This window comes from Elgaria multicarinata, chromosome 9, assembly GCF_023053635.1.
Source record: "Elgaria multicarinata webbii isolate HBS135686 ecotype San Diego chromosome 9, rElgMul1.1.pri, whole genome shotgun sequence".
In the NCBI taxonomy this organism is placed as follows: Eukaryota; Metazoa; Chordata; class Lepidosauria; order Squamata; family Anguidae; genus Elgaria; species Elgaria multicarinata.
The window spans coordinates 29591290-29609707 of NC_086179.1; the positions used below are offsets into that span (position 1 = coordinate 29591290).

At 39.5% G+C, this 18418-nt stretch overlaps 1 protein-coding gene across 3 annotated transcripts in view; it reads left to right on the forward strand.

Moving 5' to 3' along the window:
• Positions 1–18418, forward strand: part of POLR3B (RNA polymerase III subunit B) — a 78637-nt gene that overhangs the window by 38664 nt on the left and 21555 nt on the right. For all 3 annotated transcript variants that reach the window (XM_063133419.1, XM_063133420.1, XM_063133421.1), the window contains exons 18-23: positions 48–146; positions 799–926; positions 7132–7341; positions 9737–9895; positions 11266–11383; positions 12389–12531. In XM_063133419.1, the coding sequence (XP_062989489.1) occupies positions 48–146; positions 799–926; positions 7132–7341; positions 9737–9895; positions 11266–11383; positions 12389–12531 (857 nt within the window). The remainder of the gene's footprint in view (positions 1–47; positions 147–798; positions 927–7131; positions 7342–9736; positions 9896–11265; positions 11384–12388; positions 12532–18418) is intronic.

Below are 18418 nucleotides of genomic sequence, written 5' to 3' on the forward strand. Positions count from 1 at the left end.
AATATGAAATTATAAATTGTTTTCAAACCTTCATGTTTTACCTTCAGAAATTTTGAAGACTTTTTACATGAAAGCCTGGTTGAATATCTGGATGTGAATGAGGAAAATGATTGCAACATTGCACTATATGAACATACAATCAATAAGTAAGTGTTCTGTGTTACTAGAATATGACATTTGTGTTGTAATGTTGGTACTGGTGCAAGAAGAGATTTCTTATTTTAGGGTAGCTTACACAAGTGTGAAATAGAGAATTATGCATACATATATGAATATATGTGCATGTATAACAGGTTTATATTAACATATTGTTTAAAGATGATACTCAAGGACATTTAGGATCTTGTCTTTTATTGATGTATCTCATGGAGGTATGTAGTTCTGAGAACTCCGTGGATATCCACAAACTTATGGGGCTCTTGAACAAATCTGCTCCCCCATTGAGTTCCATCCTATTCTTTTGCATTGCCCCTCCATTGAAGTAAATGAGATCCTTGTGGCTGTGCGGGAATTCTTGTACACACTGGAGCCCCCAGGCTGCAAGCCATCACTAGATCAAGGAAGGTATCTAATATTATTGAGTCATAAAATGTCACAGATAAACATTTATGTGTAATTTAGAATGCATGCCTCTGTGTTATTATTCCCTTTTCCCCTGCCTAGCTATGTGAACTTTTCCATTGTCTTTCTTATTCGCAAAACTTCTGTAATAAGTATTTGAGCCTTCTAGTTTATAAGCATGTGGCTTCTGAGCTTTAAGAAATCTAATTAGTGCTTGTTTTTGTTTTCCTCTCTCAGAGAGACAACACATCTAGAGATTGAACCTTTTACTCTGCTCGGGGTGTGTGCCGGCCTTATTCCTTACCCTCACCATAACCAGTCTCCAAGAAACACATACCAGTGTGCTATGGGGAAGCAAGCAATGGGTAAGACGCCTGTAACACAGATCTATGTGGGTGTAATATCATTCAGGCCATGCAGTATTATTTGACTTTTACGGGCACCATCTAATGGTCTCTGGGACAGTGTCCTAGCGGCTGTAGGGTTTTGCAGTTCTCCCTCTCCACAGGTGGAGAGGGAGGCCGGCCCTCAGAAGCCTCCTCTTAGTGGCTGTGGAAAGGTCTGTCCTTGGTGGAGGGGGGCAAAAAGGAGTCGATAAGGAGGCTCAGGTCAAATGGGGGGGGGGCGTGTATTAGTTTCCGAGCAAAGTATAAAGTGTTGGTTATCACCTTTAAAGCCCTACATGGTTTGGGTCCAGGCTACCTGCAGGATCGCCTTCTCCCATACAATCTGCCCTGCACACTCAGGTCCTCTGGGAAAAATCTACTTCAGCTAGCAAAAACTAGATTAACAACTGTTACCCAGAGAACCTTCTCTTCTGCTGCTCCCAGACTGTTGGAATGGCCTGCCGGAGGAGATTCGTCAACTTAACAGTTTACTAGCATTCAAGAAAGCTATAAAGACTTATCTCTTCCGGCAGGCCTATCCAGTGGAATTTTAAGATGTTTTTAAAATGTTTTTAGGATGTTTTTTAGGATGTTTTTAACAATGTATATTATGTTTTAATTGAGTATTATGTATTTTATCGTTTATTGTTGTTCCCCGCCTCAATCAAAATGGAGAGGCGGGTAAGAAATAAATTATTATTATTATTATTATTATTATTATTATTATTATTATTATTATTATTATTACTACTACTACTACTACTACTACTACTACTACTAGGGGAGGCTTTGGGTCTGGTGGATGTTCCCTTGACATGCTTCCCAAATGGGTCAAGAAGTACACTAGCTTTGGGGTTAATGGGAAAAGAAGTGTGTGTGTGTGTGTGTGTGTGTGTGTGTGTGTGTGTGTGAGAGAGAGAGAGAGAGAGAGAGGACAAGAAAGAAAGGACAAGAAAAGGGGATAAAAGGGGGAAAGACTACCTTGCCAGTATGAGCCTGGCAGGGCTTTGAATTTGGAGTTTGGCCTGCCGCAGGTTCTCCCTTCACTGCCCCTCTTGGTTTGCTTGGTTAACCATGTTTCAAAATTAGTTAGCTTATTTTTCCATACTGCAATGTAATGTTTAATTTGGATTGTGCATCCAATTCCACTGTTGAACCATTTTTAGAGATGCTAAAAGCAGCATCATATGTACAACAGTTATTGTGCCTGCCTTTTCAGCATCTTTGGAGGACTAGCAGTGAATGTTTTTTATGTTGTGTTTCATTGCAATGTTCTCTGCTCTCTTTTTCTTTACTTTTTCATTATTATTTTTTTAAAAAGGAAGACTTTACACAAAGACTGATATAGAACATGGACAAGAGATTTCCTGTGACTAGTTAATGTGTTCTATTTTTCAGTATTAATTTCCAATTCTATAACAACAAGATCTATTTCTTTTTAATTGGTATGTAAGTATAGTTATAATGTTGTCTCCCTTTCTAGAAAAAACTGTAAGTGCTGGAACTCGTGAATTATTAGCGGTTTCTTAAAGGAGTAACAAATAATATTAAGTCTATAATTCGAAGTCTGCTTAGTAAGAAGTAAATTAATTTTTGAGCTCATTATGTCTTACTTCTGGGTAAACATGCATAAGGACCCTATACACATTGCAAATGTGTGTGCTCTCACCTTTCGGTGATTGGCTAAACCTTTGTCAATATGTATTTATTGAAATTCATCCAAATCAATGTGCTAGATTCGCAACAGAATATTAAAAAACCTCAATTCTTCACAGTGGTGTGTGCTGACTGTGTGCTCTATGAATCAACATATGAGTAAGTTGTGACTTTCTGTAAAACATCTTTTGGCTCAATTTTGCAGTGGTTTTTTTCTCCCCTTCTTCAAATAGGCCTGGGAGCACCAGGTGTGCAAATGTCCACCTCCGTGACTGCTTGAGCCATCTCTGTGCAGATGGATTTGCTCTTTCCATTGAACTAAATAGGGCAGTCCCTGTACATGGTGTACATGTTAACCTCTGCACCATGCATGTTTGGGATACAATCATTTTAAGACACACAGAAACTTTAAGAAGCTAAACCATTACTTCCTGAGTTTTTACCAAATTGCGTTTTATTGCATAGCTTGAAGCTGGCTCGCTAATTACCCCCACTCCCTCAAAAGAAGATAATCATGATGAAACCCACCTATCCCAAGCCCAATCCTGGGCCCAATCCCTTAGCAGTTTCTCTAGCGCAATTGCAAGAGTTGTGTCCTTACTATCTCCCATTCATTTTGATGAGGCTTGCTCAGGAAAAGTCGAGAGCGAGTTGTGTTTAAAATAGGAACTATGAAAAAAAAAGACTTATTTGGGTGTCATTCCTGGAAGTCACATCACCAAGAAATGCAACCCCTTTCCCTGAATAAATTCTAAAGCTGGATGCTATTCCTTCTCTGTTGATTTTTCTGGGAGAAATAAAAAAAATGGGGTATGGTGGAGAGAAACTTTGTGGCAAAAGTCTTTGCATTACAGTGCATTAGAAGTACGTGAAAAATGAAATAAATTATATCCTTTTATTTTAATTGCATCCTCTTACTTTACTGTGGGTTTTTTTTCCAGGAGACTCTATTTTAGGACTATTAGCCTCAGAAGGTTTGGTTAGTTACCACACACAGTTAAGCAGGATCAGTGTGTACAGAAAGCCAATTCAGTATCTGTAGAGTTCTTTTGTAGTTTTCTGTGTGAAGGTCTTTTTTTCTCGTTTTGTTTTCAGTGTCATTTGCAATTCATTGTCTGTGTTTTCTGAGGTTGGTGTATTCAGCTGCTTTGACCCTGGGTCTTGCACATTTAGCTCCTTGGATACAATCCTCTGACGTTACTTGCTGACGCTGGGAACACAAAAGACACTGAATATCTTTAGTAATAATTTTTTAAAAGGCTTTGTTTCTGTGTGCTATTGCAAAGCACCTGACTGAAGAATGAGCCGGGACATAAAAGTGCATTTCTAAAGTTTACATATTACAGGGTCGGGAGTTTTTGCTGTTTTAAATGTTTATATGCCTGGAATTTCTATTCATACTAAACTTTTGCTAAAAACTGCTAAAGTTTTTTCCCCTCGTAGAGTAGCCTTCTCCAATCAGTTGCTCTCCAGATGTGTTTGGACTATAACTCTCATTATCCCCTGCCACTGTGATAATGGCTGTGCTGCCTGGGGATAATGGGGATTGTAGTCCAATACATTTGGAGGGTGCCAGGTTGGAAGAAGCTGACATGGAGTCCGTATGATCATAGCTTCAGCCATACTTGCATAGATTAAATTCTGTGTTACGAATCTTGTGAATTGGCTGCTTTGAATCCCGCTGCATGGTGATTCATCACATCAGATATTTGCCTGTAAATGCCCCCCACAAGACCTCTGTATAGTCGTCTTTGCCCACCCCCTGCTGCCAGTGACTGTCTTTGTATTGTCCTGTGGGAGATGCATGTTCAAGTCCATTTAGTCACTTCCTGGGCTGTCAAGAGCTTGGGATTATTGAGATGGCATTTTAGCTCCCTATGGAGAAGAAAGGACCTGTTACTCAGCATTGCCCCCATTCCATTCATTGAAATACCCCCCTGCCTCAGAAATGCCATTCTCAGGCTTAGCACTCATTGAGGTGAAGGAGCACCTGGTGAACTAAGATGCTGGAGCTACCTTTTGAAAAATGTACAGTCAGCATATGCAGGAGGAAAAACATGATTTTAGGTAATAGATATGCTTGAGTGGTTGCAAGATCATTTAGATACTTTTTAATGACATTCATATCCTGCTTTTCCTTCAGGGAGCTCAGAGGGCAGCTTATCTGTGGGCTTGTAAGTGGCCTCCCCATCCAGGCACTGAGCAGACTGAGACCTTGCTTAGAATTAACAACGTATCGACATCAAGTGCCCTCAAGCTCTCTCTGGGTACAAAAAATGTCTGGCTTTAAACATGAAATCATAGATGGACATCAAAAGTATCTCTTGGGTAGCTTCTGTGTGTGCAGCCCAGCTTTAGAGTCTGCCGTGCTGGACAATCCACTCTGAAATTGGGAGGACTTTCAAGAGCATCGTCTGATGCTGTGTGTGTTGCTTCAATAGGAACACAATTGGGGAAAGCGCCTGTGCACTTGCAGAAATGTTTAGGCATGCAAGCCTCTTGTGTCCTAGCCATAGGATTGAAAGAAACTCAGAAGGGATTAGTATAAATTATCCATAACAATCATAAATTCAGATGTAATAAGCATTCAGATATAACAACAAACCATGATGTGTTGATTCAAGAACATGCTGCCGCATTCCCCTTCTCCTTCCTGCATGAGGGGAGGGATTTTGAAGCATCTGTTCTTAGGCCCTTTCTACACCTAAGGATTATCCCAGGGAAGTGGAGGGATTGTCACTGCCCGCTCCCAGGATTCCCTGTGTGTCATTTGCATGCACAGGTATGATCCCGGGACGATCCCAGGAAAAAAGGCAGGCGTAGAAACAGCCCTAGTTTGTAACAAACCCGTTTTTTCTTAATGCAGGAAACTATGATTTGTCCAAATGATAGTTTAACCAACAAGAACATCAAACCAGGTTTGTTAACTAGTTCAGGTTTGCACAAACCACTCTTTCCTGTATTTGGATGAAACAGGAAACTGTGTTTGTTAAAAACAGCAGCTTAAACATTCTTCCTGCTGTGCATGCTAAAGTTTAGGATGTCCTCCAGAAGGGTGTCATAAGGAATGCATACCTTGAAAGACAGAGTCTGGTTTTAAGATTATAGTCCAGTCTTGTGTTATTTGATACAGATAAGAATATGGGCAGTTTTCTCTAACTCCCCTTGTAGCAGTCAAATGTGTTAACATTTGTTCAGGTTTAAGTTGCCTTTTGTGTTTAAAACGTTAGTCCACTTAAATAAAATGTTTTAGTCAAATTCCAAATATACAAGACAGACTTACCTCTTCAGGGGATGTGCATCCATTGATTGCTATCTAAGGACACAATTTTATACATATTTAGACAGAAAAAACTACTATAACACCCAGTGTCCCCTAGCCAACACAGCTGGCTGGGGCACACTGGGAGTTGTAGAACTTATTGTGTATTAAAATGCATAGAATTGCACCATAAAAATTTAACGGAGCTCCAGGATGTACTTCCCATTCATGCCCCTGAAAATGGAAATTTTTACATGCACTGCTCTGAACCACAGCCGTTTTGTCTTGCCTCTTGGTTCTTCCACTGAGGTACTGGTTGCATTTATAAATGGGTTGCTGCAAGGCTGTTACTGCAGTAACTGCATCCTAGCTCTAATGTAACACAAGGGGTGACTGGTTGTAAAAGTTGCCAAAGATCGACAGCACTCCCTAAGATATACTCATGTGGTCCAATCATTTCTCGCTAAGGCAGGAGTGATGAACCTTTTTAGTCTTGAGGACTTAATAACAATTTGGGTAGGATCTAGGGGGGTGGACACATTCCAGAAGTGAGTGAGGCTAAGGGCACAGGGTGTTGCCAGGGATAGGCAAGGGTGATGTAATTCTTAACAGTTTGGACATTTTCCCACCAAGCACTCAAAACACAGCTTAATTCTAGGCATGTCTCCTCAGGAGTAAGCCCCCATACAACAGCTTTCAGCCTTGCAAAGCATAGCTCAGTTCTATGCATACCTGCTCAAAAGTAAGCCCTGTGTGTGTTCATACCTGCAAAGGACAGCTCAAATGTCTTTAAATACCCTCTTATCTTCAGTCACTAATCAGAGATAAGAGCAGAAGAAGGTTGTGTGGGCCTTTAAATCCCCTCTTTATCTCCAATCCGTGATCAGAGATAACAGAAGAAGATGCTTGTGGGGTGGATAGAGAAGCCTCGAAGGTTCCTCATCCTTCCACTAAAGTTTAGGTTTTAAGTAAAAAAACCAAAAAAGTAGGGGAGAGAAGTTGGCAACATAGTAAGTAAGTCTGAAAAAAATCACTGAGACAGTGATGACACTAGGATAGCTGAGACTTCACCAAAGACAGATTGGAGCTGTACTGTGTGGAGCACTCTTGAGTGTTGAAGTAATATCTGACAAATATATAAAGTCAAAGTACTCACTGTTTTTCTGATCAGTTTTCAATATCATCTGTTAGCTACCATTGTAAATAGCAGTAACGTCAAGGATCAGCCAAGCTATTTTGTTGATGATTGTGTCTTTTTCATTGCAGGAACCATTGGATACAACCAGAGGAACAGGATAGATACTCTTATGTATTTATTAGCATATCCACAAAGACCAATGGTTAAGACAAAAACCATAGAACTTATAGAATTTGAGAAACTGCCAGCTGGGCAGAATGCCACAGTTGCCGTGATGAGTTATAGTGGTTATGATATTGAAGATGCTCTTGTCTTAAACAAAGCTTCTTTGGACAGAGGTAGGAAGCATGTGATTATGTTTTGTCATTGTCAATGAAGGCTTTCTTTCTTGCTTCAGCTCAATACAGATATTGCACTGAACCAATGCTGGCTGGGGAATATTTGTACTTCAACATATATGAAGGGTGCCAGGTTTGGGAAGGTGGCACTAAATCATGGTTAAGGAAACTTAACCATGGTTTAGTGTGATGTCTGAAATGTTAAGCTATGGTTTGTGACCAGCCATGGATTTGAAAACATGATTTGTTCAAACTGGTTTGGTGTGATGTCTAAATTGGCAAACCATAGTTCTGGCCATTGCTCTACGTTCAGAAGCACCTGCGTGATAAAAGTGGGCAAGTTGAGCAGATGGAAAACGAAAGCAGACAGGTGGCTTTGAACCAGAATTACCTGTACATTTGGAGGCTCAAATTATGATTTGAGATCTAAACTATTGGTAATGCAAACTGTAGTGAGCAAGTGTTGCATGACTTCTACCAAAGATTTAATAGAGAAAATTTAAAGTTAGATAAATGTCACCTTAAATAGTGAAAAATATTTTTTGAAAAACAATTTGAAATGTAATCTGTGTAATGTGAAATTGCTGCAGCAAATGCTTCTTATGAGGAGACTTGAATTTGCCCTTGAGTCAGAAATAAGTAGAGCACTGGTCCAGACAAGAGTTTTAAATCCCATTTATTTTAGTGGGAGAGATTTAAGTACATGCTTTAATTCTCCCTTTAAACCTAATTAGTCTTAAACAGTATTTAAGCTTGGCTGGATCATGGCCTAAGTGTGTTTGCTTTTCCATAATGATAATCCAATGACATTTGAGCACTTAATATTTTCAGCAGAAATAAGGCATGTGTCAAATATCATTTTGAATCAGAGAAAAAGTGATTGTGTTGCAGCAAATAAAATGGACAAAAAGTCAGTATTAAATTGCCTAGAAAAACAATATGATTAATCACAAATTACTTTCTTGTTTTTAAGGAAGTGAACTTTCTAAAATCAGGGCTATTTATAAATACAGTTGCAATGTCACACATTCTTTAGCAGAGTTCACACCTAAGCAAAAAGACATATTAAACACTGTTGGTGTGATGGGGGGCGGATATACTCTGACTATCCAAGGGAATTGCTAGTATTACTTGTATTCACTTTAGTCGGATTTGTCTGGGTGAGATGCTTTTAGTATTGTGTTGTCAATCATTTTAAAATGCCAATTCCCTTGCGAAATGAGTAATGTTGTAATGTGTGTGCCTGAGTTGTACTCTGTGTGGCGAAAAAACTTTTCTGCTAGCTTGTGCGGATATACTCTCACACACTCTCTCCATCCTTAGCACGCCTCCTGCTAGTTGCCAAGCAGCAATACTAGTATTCCTAGACATGTATCTTTGGCATTAATGTCTGCACACTTAATTTATTCTTTTTTTCTAAAACAATAGCAGACATGATTTAAAGCAGAATGTTTTCCTTCTGGTAGACTAGTAACATTAGGGGGAAATCAAAGACCGTCCAGAATTACTTAGTATAACTGAACAATATAGATATACTGCTCATATCTTAAAGCTGTCTTTTGGTTTAAAATCTAAAGTTTAAGTAAAAGGCATTTTCCTTGTATTTAGAAATATGGATGTGCTTCAACGTGATCTTGACCCAGTTAGAGCTAATGAAAGAAACCCAGTGTAATTGTATTTTCAGCTTTTAACTCTGCTTTCTTACAAGCAAACGTTAGTGTCATGGGTTCTTATCTGATAATTTTTTAGAAAAGCAATGCAGGGAACTTCATTAGAGGAAAAATTCTTAGTTAAACTCTTTGTGGAAATCTTTATCTGAGACTTGCCAAATAAACAAACCGCTGCATCATAATTGTGTCTTAATCCTGTTAAATATACCTGTTTTATCCTAAAGATTTTCAGTGCTGTTCTTCCAAAATTATACATATAATGAAGAAGACATGCTTCTATCATTCCAGTTCCCCGCCTCTTAGATTTTAAGTCCATTCTTGAACTATGGGAAGTTTTCAGTCTCTTTAAATACGTTAGTACCCTGGAGCACCTTAAAACGAACAATATTATTGTTTCATAAACATTTATCAGCTAGAACCCACTGCATTTTCATACATCTGACAAACTGTCCTATAGCTTTCAAAAGTTAATGCCATATTAAAATTGGTACAGCCTGATCCAGTACATGGAAGTGTGCGTACAATTGCAACCCTCAACTTTTAAGGTGCCACAAGATTCTACTTTTTTTTTTTTTAGTAATGTGTTCTGCAAAAAACTTTTCAAACAACCGTTTTCTGTATTGTAGATTTGGACAGTATACTTCAAACCTTATAGTCGCTTAGCTGTCTGGCAGTCAACCTTGATAACGACAGAAATTTCAATTAACATCTTTGATTTTTCTGAGGTTTTGGAAGGTGTCTGGTATACAAGAATGCTAAATGTACTCTGAAGCGTTACACAAATCAGACATTCGACAAAGTGATGGGACCCATGCTGGATGCAGCTACGCACAAGCCAATCTGGCGCCATGAAATCTTAGACGCTGATGGCATTTGCTCTCCAGGTATATAACGGATGTTTTGCAAGTTTTGAGAAATACCATTTTCACTGTAATTTTGTGCCAACATGCTAGGTATAACACAGAGCTCATAAAGTGGCAGTACCTCCCTTGAATCATTTAATCAAAGTATTAGGGTTAAATGTAAGGGGAGACGGACAAAACGTACTAGAAGGGATTGCCAGAGTATTCAGTGTAGCACAGAGTAGATGACATTATGGTGAATGTAGGAAGGTCTTTGCAGATTAAGTTGCTTTTTAAAGAGAGAATTAAGGTGGGTTCGATCCAGATGTGCCCTTCTGTGAACAGAAGGGCTCTTTCTATTCAAGAAAGGGACTTGGATCCAGAGGAGGTTCCCACTGGGAGAAAGCATGGGAAACAGTGTTCATGGATTCCTCTGGAGGCCCCCCTTGAAAGCTGCTCTGGAGGATCTGGGACAGTATAGAAGGTGGCACTGGGGTCTGCAGAAGGAAGGAGGAATCCATGAAAATCCTCCAGTCGAGTGTCTCATCCCTGGCTTCACTCACTGGGAGTCTAGATCACATCCAGTGAAGACAGGCCGTTTCATGTATTTCTGTGTGTCGTCTACATTACTAAATATGTGCATGTATATACTTGCACACAATTAAAATTTTAAGGTATTTCATCTTGTTGCATTAAATGTGGTACTTTACCATGTGGTACTTGCTTATTTAAGTGCTTAGTGGAGAGTTTTCAGGGGCTGCAACATGGCACACTGTAGAATCAGTTATGTCGCACAGAAAGAGATCTTGGGTTATTTACATCATTGTAATCTGATGCACCCTAAATTGCACTGCATCTTCTGTTACAGGTCCTTAACAATCCCCATTTGTTAGTTTTGTTTTAACATTTCTATCACATTTTAAAGCCTAAGTTACCGGAGAAGCTTTAAAAAATAGAACAGTCTCAACAATGTTAAAATCTGCAGAATAGCATTAAAATCCTATCAGACAGTAGTTTAAAATTAATGGGATGTGTGGATAAATACAATGTCTTAGACTAGTGCCTAAAATTGATCAGGCTAGGTGCAAAACCCTGTGGAGGACATTTCACAGTTGATCACCCATGAGAGAGTCTTTATTAATGAATCTTTAAAGGAGTCCATTTAGAACATGGGTGGGCAGCTTCCGGTGTGGCGGCAGCAACAGTGGCAGCAGGGATCAGCGGGGGGCTGCAGAAATGGGGATAGTAGGCCGCACACAGGCTAGGGGGGCACGTCTTTCCCACCCCTGACTTAAAAGATGAGACCCAACAAGCTGTTAGCTTGTTTACAGCCACACCTGTTGCCCTTTGAAGACATATACTTCATAATGTTGGTAGATGTGCTGTGTAAAACTCTTCTCATATACTTACAGGTGAAAAGGTAGAAAACAAACAAGTCCTTGTAAATAAATCGATGCCGACTGTGACACAGACCCCTCTGGAAGGGAGCAGCGTACCACAGCAGCCACAGTATAAAGATGTGCCAGTAACGTATGTTGCTCCATCAGACTTTATTTTTAAAACCTTACCGGCGGGAGGAAGAGTGGATCATAAATACTTATTACCAGAAAAGCTGGAAATATAAGGCATGGTGACCACATAGAAATGTTCCCTGGATCACGGCTAATGTGTCTAGTCTTCCTTGGTGTGCAGTATAGAGTACCTGTGAGGCCAAGCTGCATGCTGCGTTAATCATGCTTTTTAAAAAGCATGCTTGAGCTGATCACTTTTATTCGGAAGGAATAGCAGCCACACAGCCCCCATCCCGCAGCTATTTGCTCTTGAAGATGCTGTTTACTGCAAACAGCATGTTTGTAGACCAGGGGCCAGGCGGGGTGGGTGAGTGAGATTTGGGGCAAAAAAACCTGATGCAGAGTTCCAATGCCAATTGGGGAACATGTACTGGATCAGAGCCACATGGAGACTTTTCTTCAAAATAAAAGCAGCTAGCTTAAGCACTTTATAAAGCAAGATTATCGTAATGTATTGTTTGGCTCTCTTTTAGCCTATTGCAGCAAAAAGATGCACTTCATGTATTTCTGGAAAGTTCAGTGCTATGTTGAAAAACATAAAAACTCATGTAACAATAAATTCATTAGTCCTCCAGAGACCACAGAACTCCTTGGATACAATTCATTTCCACTGAAGTAAATGGGGAAAGTTACGTTTATTATAAAGGGGCTAGATGGCAATTTATGACTTTGACTTTTAATTCTCTTTGATATTTTTAAAAATCTTGGTGATGCTGTTTCCTTCTTGGTCATTCTTGCATCAGGTGCACAAAGGCATTTTTTCAAGGTCTACCATTCCTGTTCTTATAATTTAGTTGCCATGCTTTTTTGCAGTATCTTTTAGTATAGAAACTTTTCTTGAAGAAGTCAGTTTGCCTCTCGAACTTAAAACTTGTAAGTTGTTGTCTCACAGGTGGCTTTTCATGACTAAACATGGGTGTATTTTAATATAGTGATATATGTATTTTTCTTTCCTATTCATTAGTTACAAAGGTGCAACTGATTCTTACATTGAAAAAGTCATGATATCTTCAAATGCAGAGGATGCATTTTTAATCAAAATATTGCTTAGGCAAACTAGACGGCCAGAAATTGGAGACAAATTTAGCAGTCGTCATGGGCAAAAAGGTACACATTTTTAAATTATTAAATGTTTAAGTTAAATTCAAACATTTTCCTGCTATTCTTGGAATAATGCGAGATGGGTCTTCATAAAACTCACCTACATATAGGTGAGTGAGTCTACATAAAACTTGTCTATATGCTCCTCTGAGCTCTTCATACACAAACATATTCATAATATTAAAAATATACAAATGATTAGATCTGACTGGCAGTACAATCTTCTTCCTGTATTCTTCCCTGAGCCAAAGATAAATTAGACTTATGGGGTGCCGGAGAAGTCATTAATAATGATGATGGTGATGGGGGTAGTAGTAATTTGATGCATTTGAAAACTTGTGGGAACTTAGGTCATCAAGGCTTACATGACTTGAAGATTTAACTTGCTGCTCATTTCCATTAAGATACGATCCAGGGAAATGTGAACCAGGTACTTCGTCCTAAAAATACTTGACAGAGGTGGGGCAATGGTGAGGCGGTCCTTAAGAAAGAAACAACTATCTGTACGTAATTGGCCAGAAGTATTCCATTTAGCATGTGTGATTAATGCATGTCCAAGTGGAAGAAATTGAAATTTTATATGTGATCTTACCCAGAACTGGTCTATTATAACTTTAAAGTAGAGATGGGCACGTTATTATTGCCCCTGCTGCCCCTAGTGCAGCCATCCAACAAATCTGGAGTGTGTGTGTGTGTGTGTGTGTGTGTGTGTGTGAATTACATTATTTATAGGGGGAATAGTATCGATAGCTGCTATGAAGTGCCAAAAGGATCCTCTTTAGCTTGTTTGCAAGCTTAATGTGAGCCGTTTAGTTCTCTATAGCTGCCGCAGAGCACCAAAAGTGTCACATTTAGCTTGCAAGTAAACTAAATTTGATCTTTTGAGTGCTTCATAGCAGCTTCAGACACCATTCCTCCCTCTCTATATAAATTGGTTCACCCCATGGAGTACAATCCACAGGGCAGGATCTGGAAGGACAAAAATGGCCCCCACACCTCCTCTGCTTAAAAAGTTAGTTGAGTTGAAAGAGAGAAAAACAGAGCTCTTTGTGCAACCACCATCCTGCTGCTTTACGTTTATCTTTTGGGACAAGCAGCAGCGGGGGATTGCAGTAGAGAGACTGATTATCCCTGAATAGCCATGATGTTAAAGATGCTTCCAGCTAACTCTGCCCATGAGCGTAGGGAGTGTCTCTTTCAGCACTCTGCTATCCAGACCTATGTGGTCCTTCATTCCACTTTGGTCACTACAGGGCCACATGACTAAAAGGCATCAGGTTAGATACAGCCGGTGCTGCTGGCTTTCCATGCTGACCGGATTCATACTGGACTTGGACTTCTTACATATAGCCCTTAATTGTATGAAACTGACCATATATTTTTAAAATGGCTGTTTTACGAATTTAGAGGGCTTTTAAATAGACCTGTGAACGATTAAAGAAATTTTAGCAAATGAATAATCTGCCTCCTCGTAACAGATTGGGTAATTAACTGATAAAAATAAATAGTATTGCTTAGAATTTTATCAGCAGAAGCTACTGCTCATTATTAGAAGAAAAGCATATCTTTAATACAAATATTCTGTTTTGTCCTGTATGAAAGTAGCATACAAAAACCAAAATATCCACAAAAAAGTAAGCAAGTCTATTTTTGATTTACGGACTTACCAGTTGGTCTCTATTGATTAACCAAGAAAGATTTTAGTTGAGTATTGTAGCATAATTGCCACATCTGCTTGCTGTAGTCAAATATCAATCATAGTTATTATTATTATTATTTATTTATATAGCACCATCAATGTACATGGTGCTGTACAGAGTAAAACAGTAAATCGCAAGACCCTGCCGCATAGGCTTACAATCTAATAAAATCATAGTAAAGCAATAAGGAGGGGAAGAGAATGCAAATAGGCACTGGGTAGGGTAAACAGGCACAGGGTAGAGTAAATCTAACAGTGTAAAGTCCAAACAACATCAAGTTTTAAAAGCTTTAGGAAAAAGAAAAGTTTTTAGCTGAGCTTTAAAAGCTGCGATTGAATTTGTGGATCTCAGATGTTCTGGAAGAGCGTTCCAGGCATAAGGGGCAGCAGAGGAAAATGGACGAAGCCGAGCAAGGGAAGTAGAGACCCTTGGGCAGGCGAGAAACATGGCATCAGAGGAGCGAAGAGGACGAGCGGGGAATAGTGTGAGAGGAGAGAGGAGAGATAGGAAGGAGCTAGACCGTGAAAAGCTTTGAAGGTCGACAGGAGAAGTTTATATTGGATTCTGAAGTGAATTGGAAGCCAATGAAGAGATTTCAGAAGTGGAGTAACATGGTCAGAGTGGCGAGCCAGGAAGATGATCTTAGCGGCAGAGTGGTGGACAGAAACCAATGGACTGATGTGAGAAGAAGGAAGGCCAGAGAGAAGAAGGTTGCAGTAGTCCAACCGAGAAATAACCAGTGCATGAACAAGCGTCTTGGCAGAAGAGACAGACAGAAATGATCGAATCCTGGCAATATTATACAGGAAAAAACGACAGGATTTAGCTACTGCCTCAATATGAGGAATAAAGGAGAGCGAGGAGTCGAAGATAAAGCCAAGACTACGAGCTTCCTTGACCGGAGTAAGCATAACATCATTGACAGTGAGAGAGAATGAAAGATGAGGAGAAGGTTTAGGCGGAAAAACAAGCAATTCAGTCTTTGCCATAGTATGCAGGTGAGGTTAATTACATGCACTATATATAAACTAGCCAGTCCTCTGGCTCATGATGTATTAGTGACATGGATTTAATATTAGCAACTTGCAAGGAAAGAAAATAGCAGAACACGGTTGGGAGAAACTAGGGAAAGGTAAATAAGATTCCACGAATAGATTTCTAAATATTTTTGGCAAGTAAAGATTCTAGGAAAAGAGATCTTCCAGGCAAAAAGCAGACCTATTAATTTCCCTTATTGCTCCTCAAAATGCAGTTGGGATTGAATGCTTGAATATGTTAATCATAGAATCATGGAGTTGACACCTGTAAGGTGCCTAACTGGGCTTCTCAGTATACAATTCTTGTACTGTCAACAAATGCTGGTCCAGTATTTTTTCTTCTTCTTTAAACATTTGAAGATGCCATAGCATCTCTAGGCAGCATATTGCTTACACTGGTCTACATATATATTTTTTCTCTAACGTTTAACCTTAAGCGTATATTTCTGCAGGTTAAATCCATTGTCCTCAGTATTGATTTTTTTCTTCCTTTGGTCTTCAAGTCCCTCCTGAAAACTTGCCCACTGCTAAAATCTTCCCCTGATATGTGCAGCTACGGAGAAGTATTGGGTGCATTTGCATCTGTGCTTTCGCTTCACATGAGTTGGCACCAAGTCCCCAGTGAGTATTCCAGGTGAACTGAGTGCTTGCTGGAATGTGTCGCAGAATCTTCTGCGACACCTGAGTTTCTGTGGCAGACAAGATAGTTTGGAAAACATTTTCTCTGAAGACGGAACATTGGGGAAATGTTCCACCCTAGGCCTAAGTTGTCATTTCAAAATATGCAACTTCACCCAAAAGACATTGGGGTTAAGAAAAAGTATCAGTAGTATTGGTATTTGTTGGTGGATCCCATTTTTATGCTTTTATATTTTGGATTATTTGGGGAAGGCACTTTGCAAGGAACACCTTGAATTCTTTTTGAGTGGCAAACACCAAGTCTAGACCCATTTGAAAGCATATTGAGGTCCTGTTATGTCAGTGGCTTGACTTTTATCAGATAACTTGAGTCATGTACTAAAAAGCACCAGGAGACAAACTAGCAGCTCTCATACCGATTTCATCAAAACTGAAATCATTTCTTAATTCCACAGAGTTAACTTCTGGAAGAACACAGAAGTTCTGACTTCCATATTTGCTAGATCATTATATTTCCAGATCTGCTCTTGCTTTTTGTATAAGTCCCAGTGAAGGGGAAAAGTTAGACTCCTTTGATGTGAAAAAAGCAATATATCAGTTCTCTGAAAGAACGTTTCTCAGTCTCTCATGTGAAAAAGGATTAACACCTCCCAACAAAAGTCCTGCAGATCACAGAACTAAGCAGCAATGCTGAGCAGTATTCCTCAAGTGGGGGAACTGTATTTAAGCAAGAAGGATTGAAATGGCAAACAGAAGCTGTTTTAATAGCTAAAGATCCTAGATAAAGGCTTAAACCTTTCTTGAAATGCCTCTAAAAACAAGGAAATGGCTTTAAATTCATACATGCTATCTTTAGGAATGCAAAGTTTTGTGGTCTTTGCTGTTAGATCTGTGTTCGCTGCGGTGTAGAATATAGATTATTTATTTATTTATTTATTACATTTTTATACCACCCAATAGCCGAAGCTCTCTGGGCGGTTCACAGAAATTAAAACCATAATAAAACAACCAACAGGTTAAAAGCACAAATACGAAATACAGTATAAAAATCACAACCAGGATAAAACCATGCAGCAAAATTGATATAAGATTAAAATACAGAGTTAGAACAGTAAAATTTAAATTTAAGTTAAAATTAAGTGTTAAAATACTGAGTGAATAAAAAGGTCTTCAGTTGGCGACAAAAGGAGTACAGTGTAGGCACCAGGCGGACCTCTCTGGGGAGCTCATTCCACAACCGGGGTGCCACAGCGGAGAAGACATACATTATTTGTTGTACCATTTGCCTCCTAAAGCCTGGGCTTCTCTAGCATAAAATAATTAGTGCGCTCTGTTAAAACTGTAGTTCTTACCAACTGTCTTTCGAATGCAGTATGATGGATACCTTTTCTTTTTAAGTATGTGATGTCCGCCACTATTCGTGTTGAACACATCTGAAGGCACTGTGAAGTATCTCTTTCTTACTTCATTTTCATCCTGCTTTTTTCCGCCAGTAGGCTCCGAAAGCAGCTTACTTAAAACAATCCAATTGACTGCACAATCCTATGCATGTCAGGAATAAGTCCCATTGGCCTGGTTCAGACAACACTCTAAACCATGCTGCTTAACCACAAAATGGTTATGGGAATGTATTAATGCTTTCCCTTAACCATTTTGTGGTTAAGCTGCATGGTTTAGCGTGTTGTCTGAACCAGGCCATTGGGTTCAATTAGGCTTACTCCCAGGTAAGTGTCTATAGCAGGGGTGTTAAACCTCAGGCCTACGGGCCAAATCCAGTCCCCTGGGCTTTGCCAGAAAGCCACACCCCATTTTCCCCAACACCAGTGCTTTGAAGTTTCCCAGTTTTTGTGCACGTTCCCCCGCAGTCTAAAAGGTTGAAAAGCCTCTCCTAAATCTTAGTTGCTGGCAGTAAGAGCTTTAAGCTAAATTAGGCTGATGTGTTTGGTGCTTTGCCCACCCCCTTCATCATTGGCCCTACTCTGTTTTGCCTTTGGGCCCACCCACCACTGGAATGTAGCCTTCCAGAGTTCTCAGAAATTGAAGTCCACCCTCAGGCTAAAAGAGGTTCAGCCCCTCTGATATATAGGATTACTGCCTAAAAGTACAACAAAATCGCAATTAAAATGCCATTAAATACAGCAATCAAGTCAATCAGTTGGCATACACAACTCCAGCTGATCTAATTAAAATCATATATGATTACTGAGACCATAGAAAGTCTAAAAAAAGAGAACAGTCTTCAGCCCCGTCATAAAAATGGGCAATGAGCTAATCAGGTACATATTCTTTAGAAGGGAGTTCCATGGAGGGAGCCACTACAGAGAAGGTCCTGCATCTAGTGGCCACTGACCATATTGCTAAGTACAAGTAAATTAATTATTTTTATACATTATTTTTACACAGACATCTGCGACAGGCAGGCTTCTTGCTTAATTCTATATGGTTTTGGAGTTTTAAGCTTCCTTGTGAAAATTGCAATCAATCCATTAAGTGCTAAATGATTTGGAGGAGTAGCAG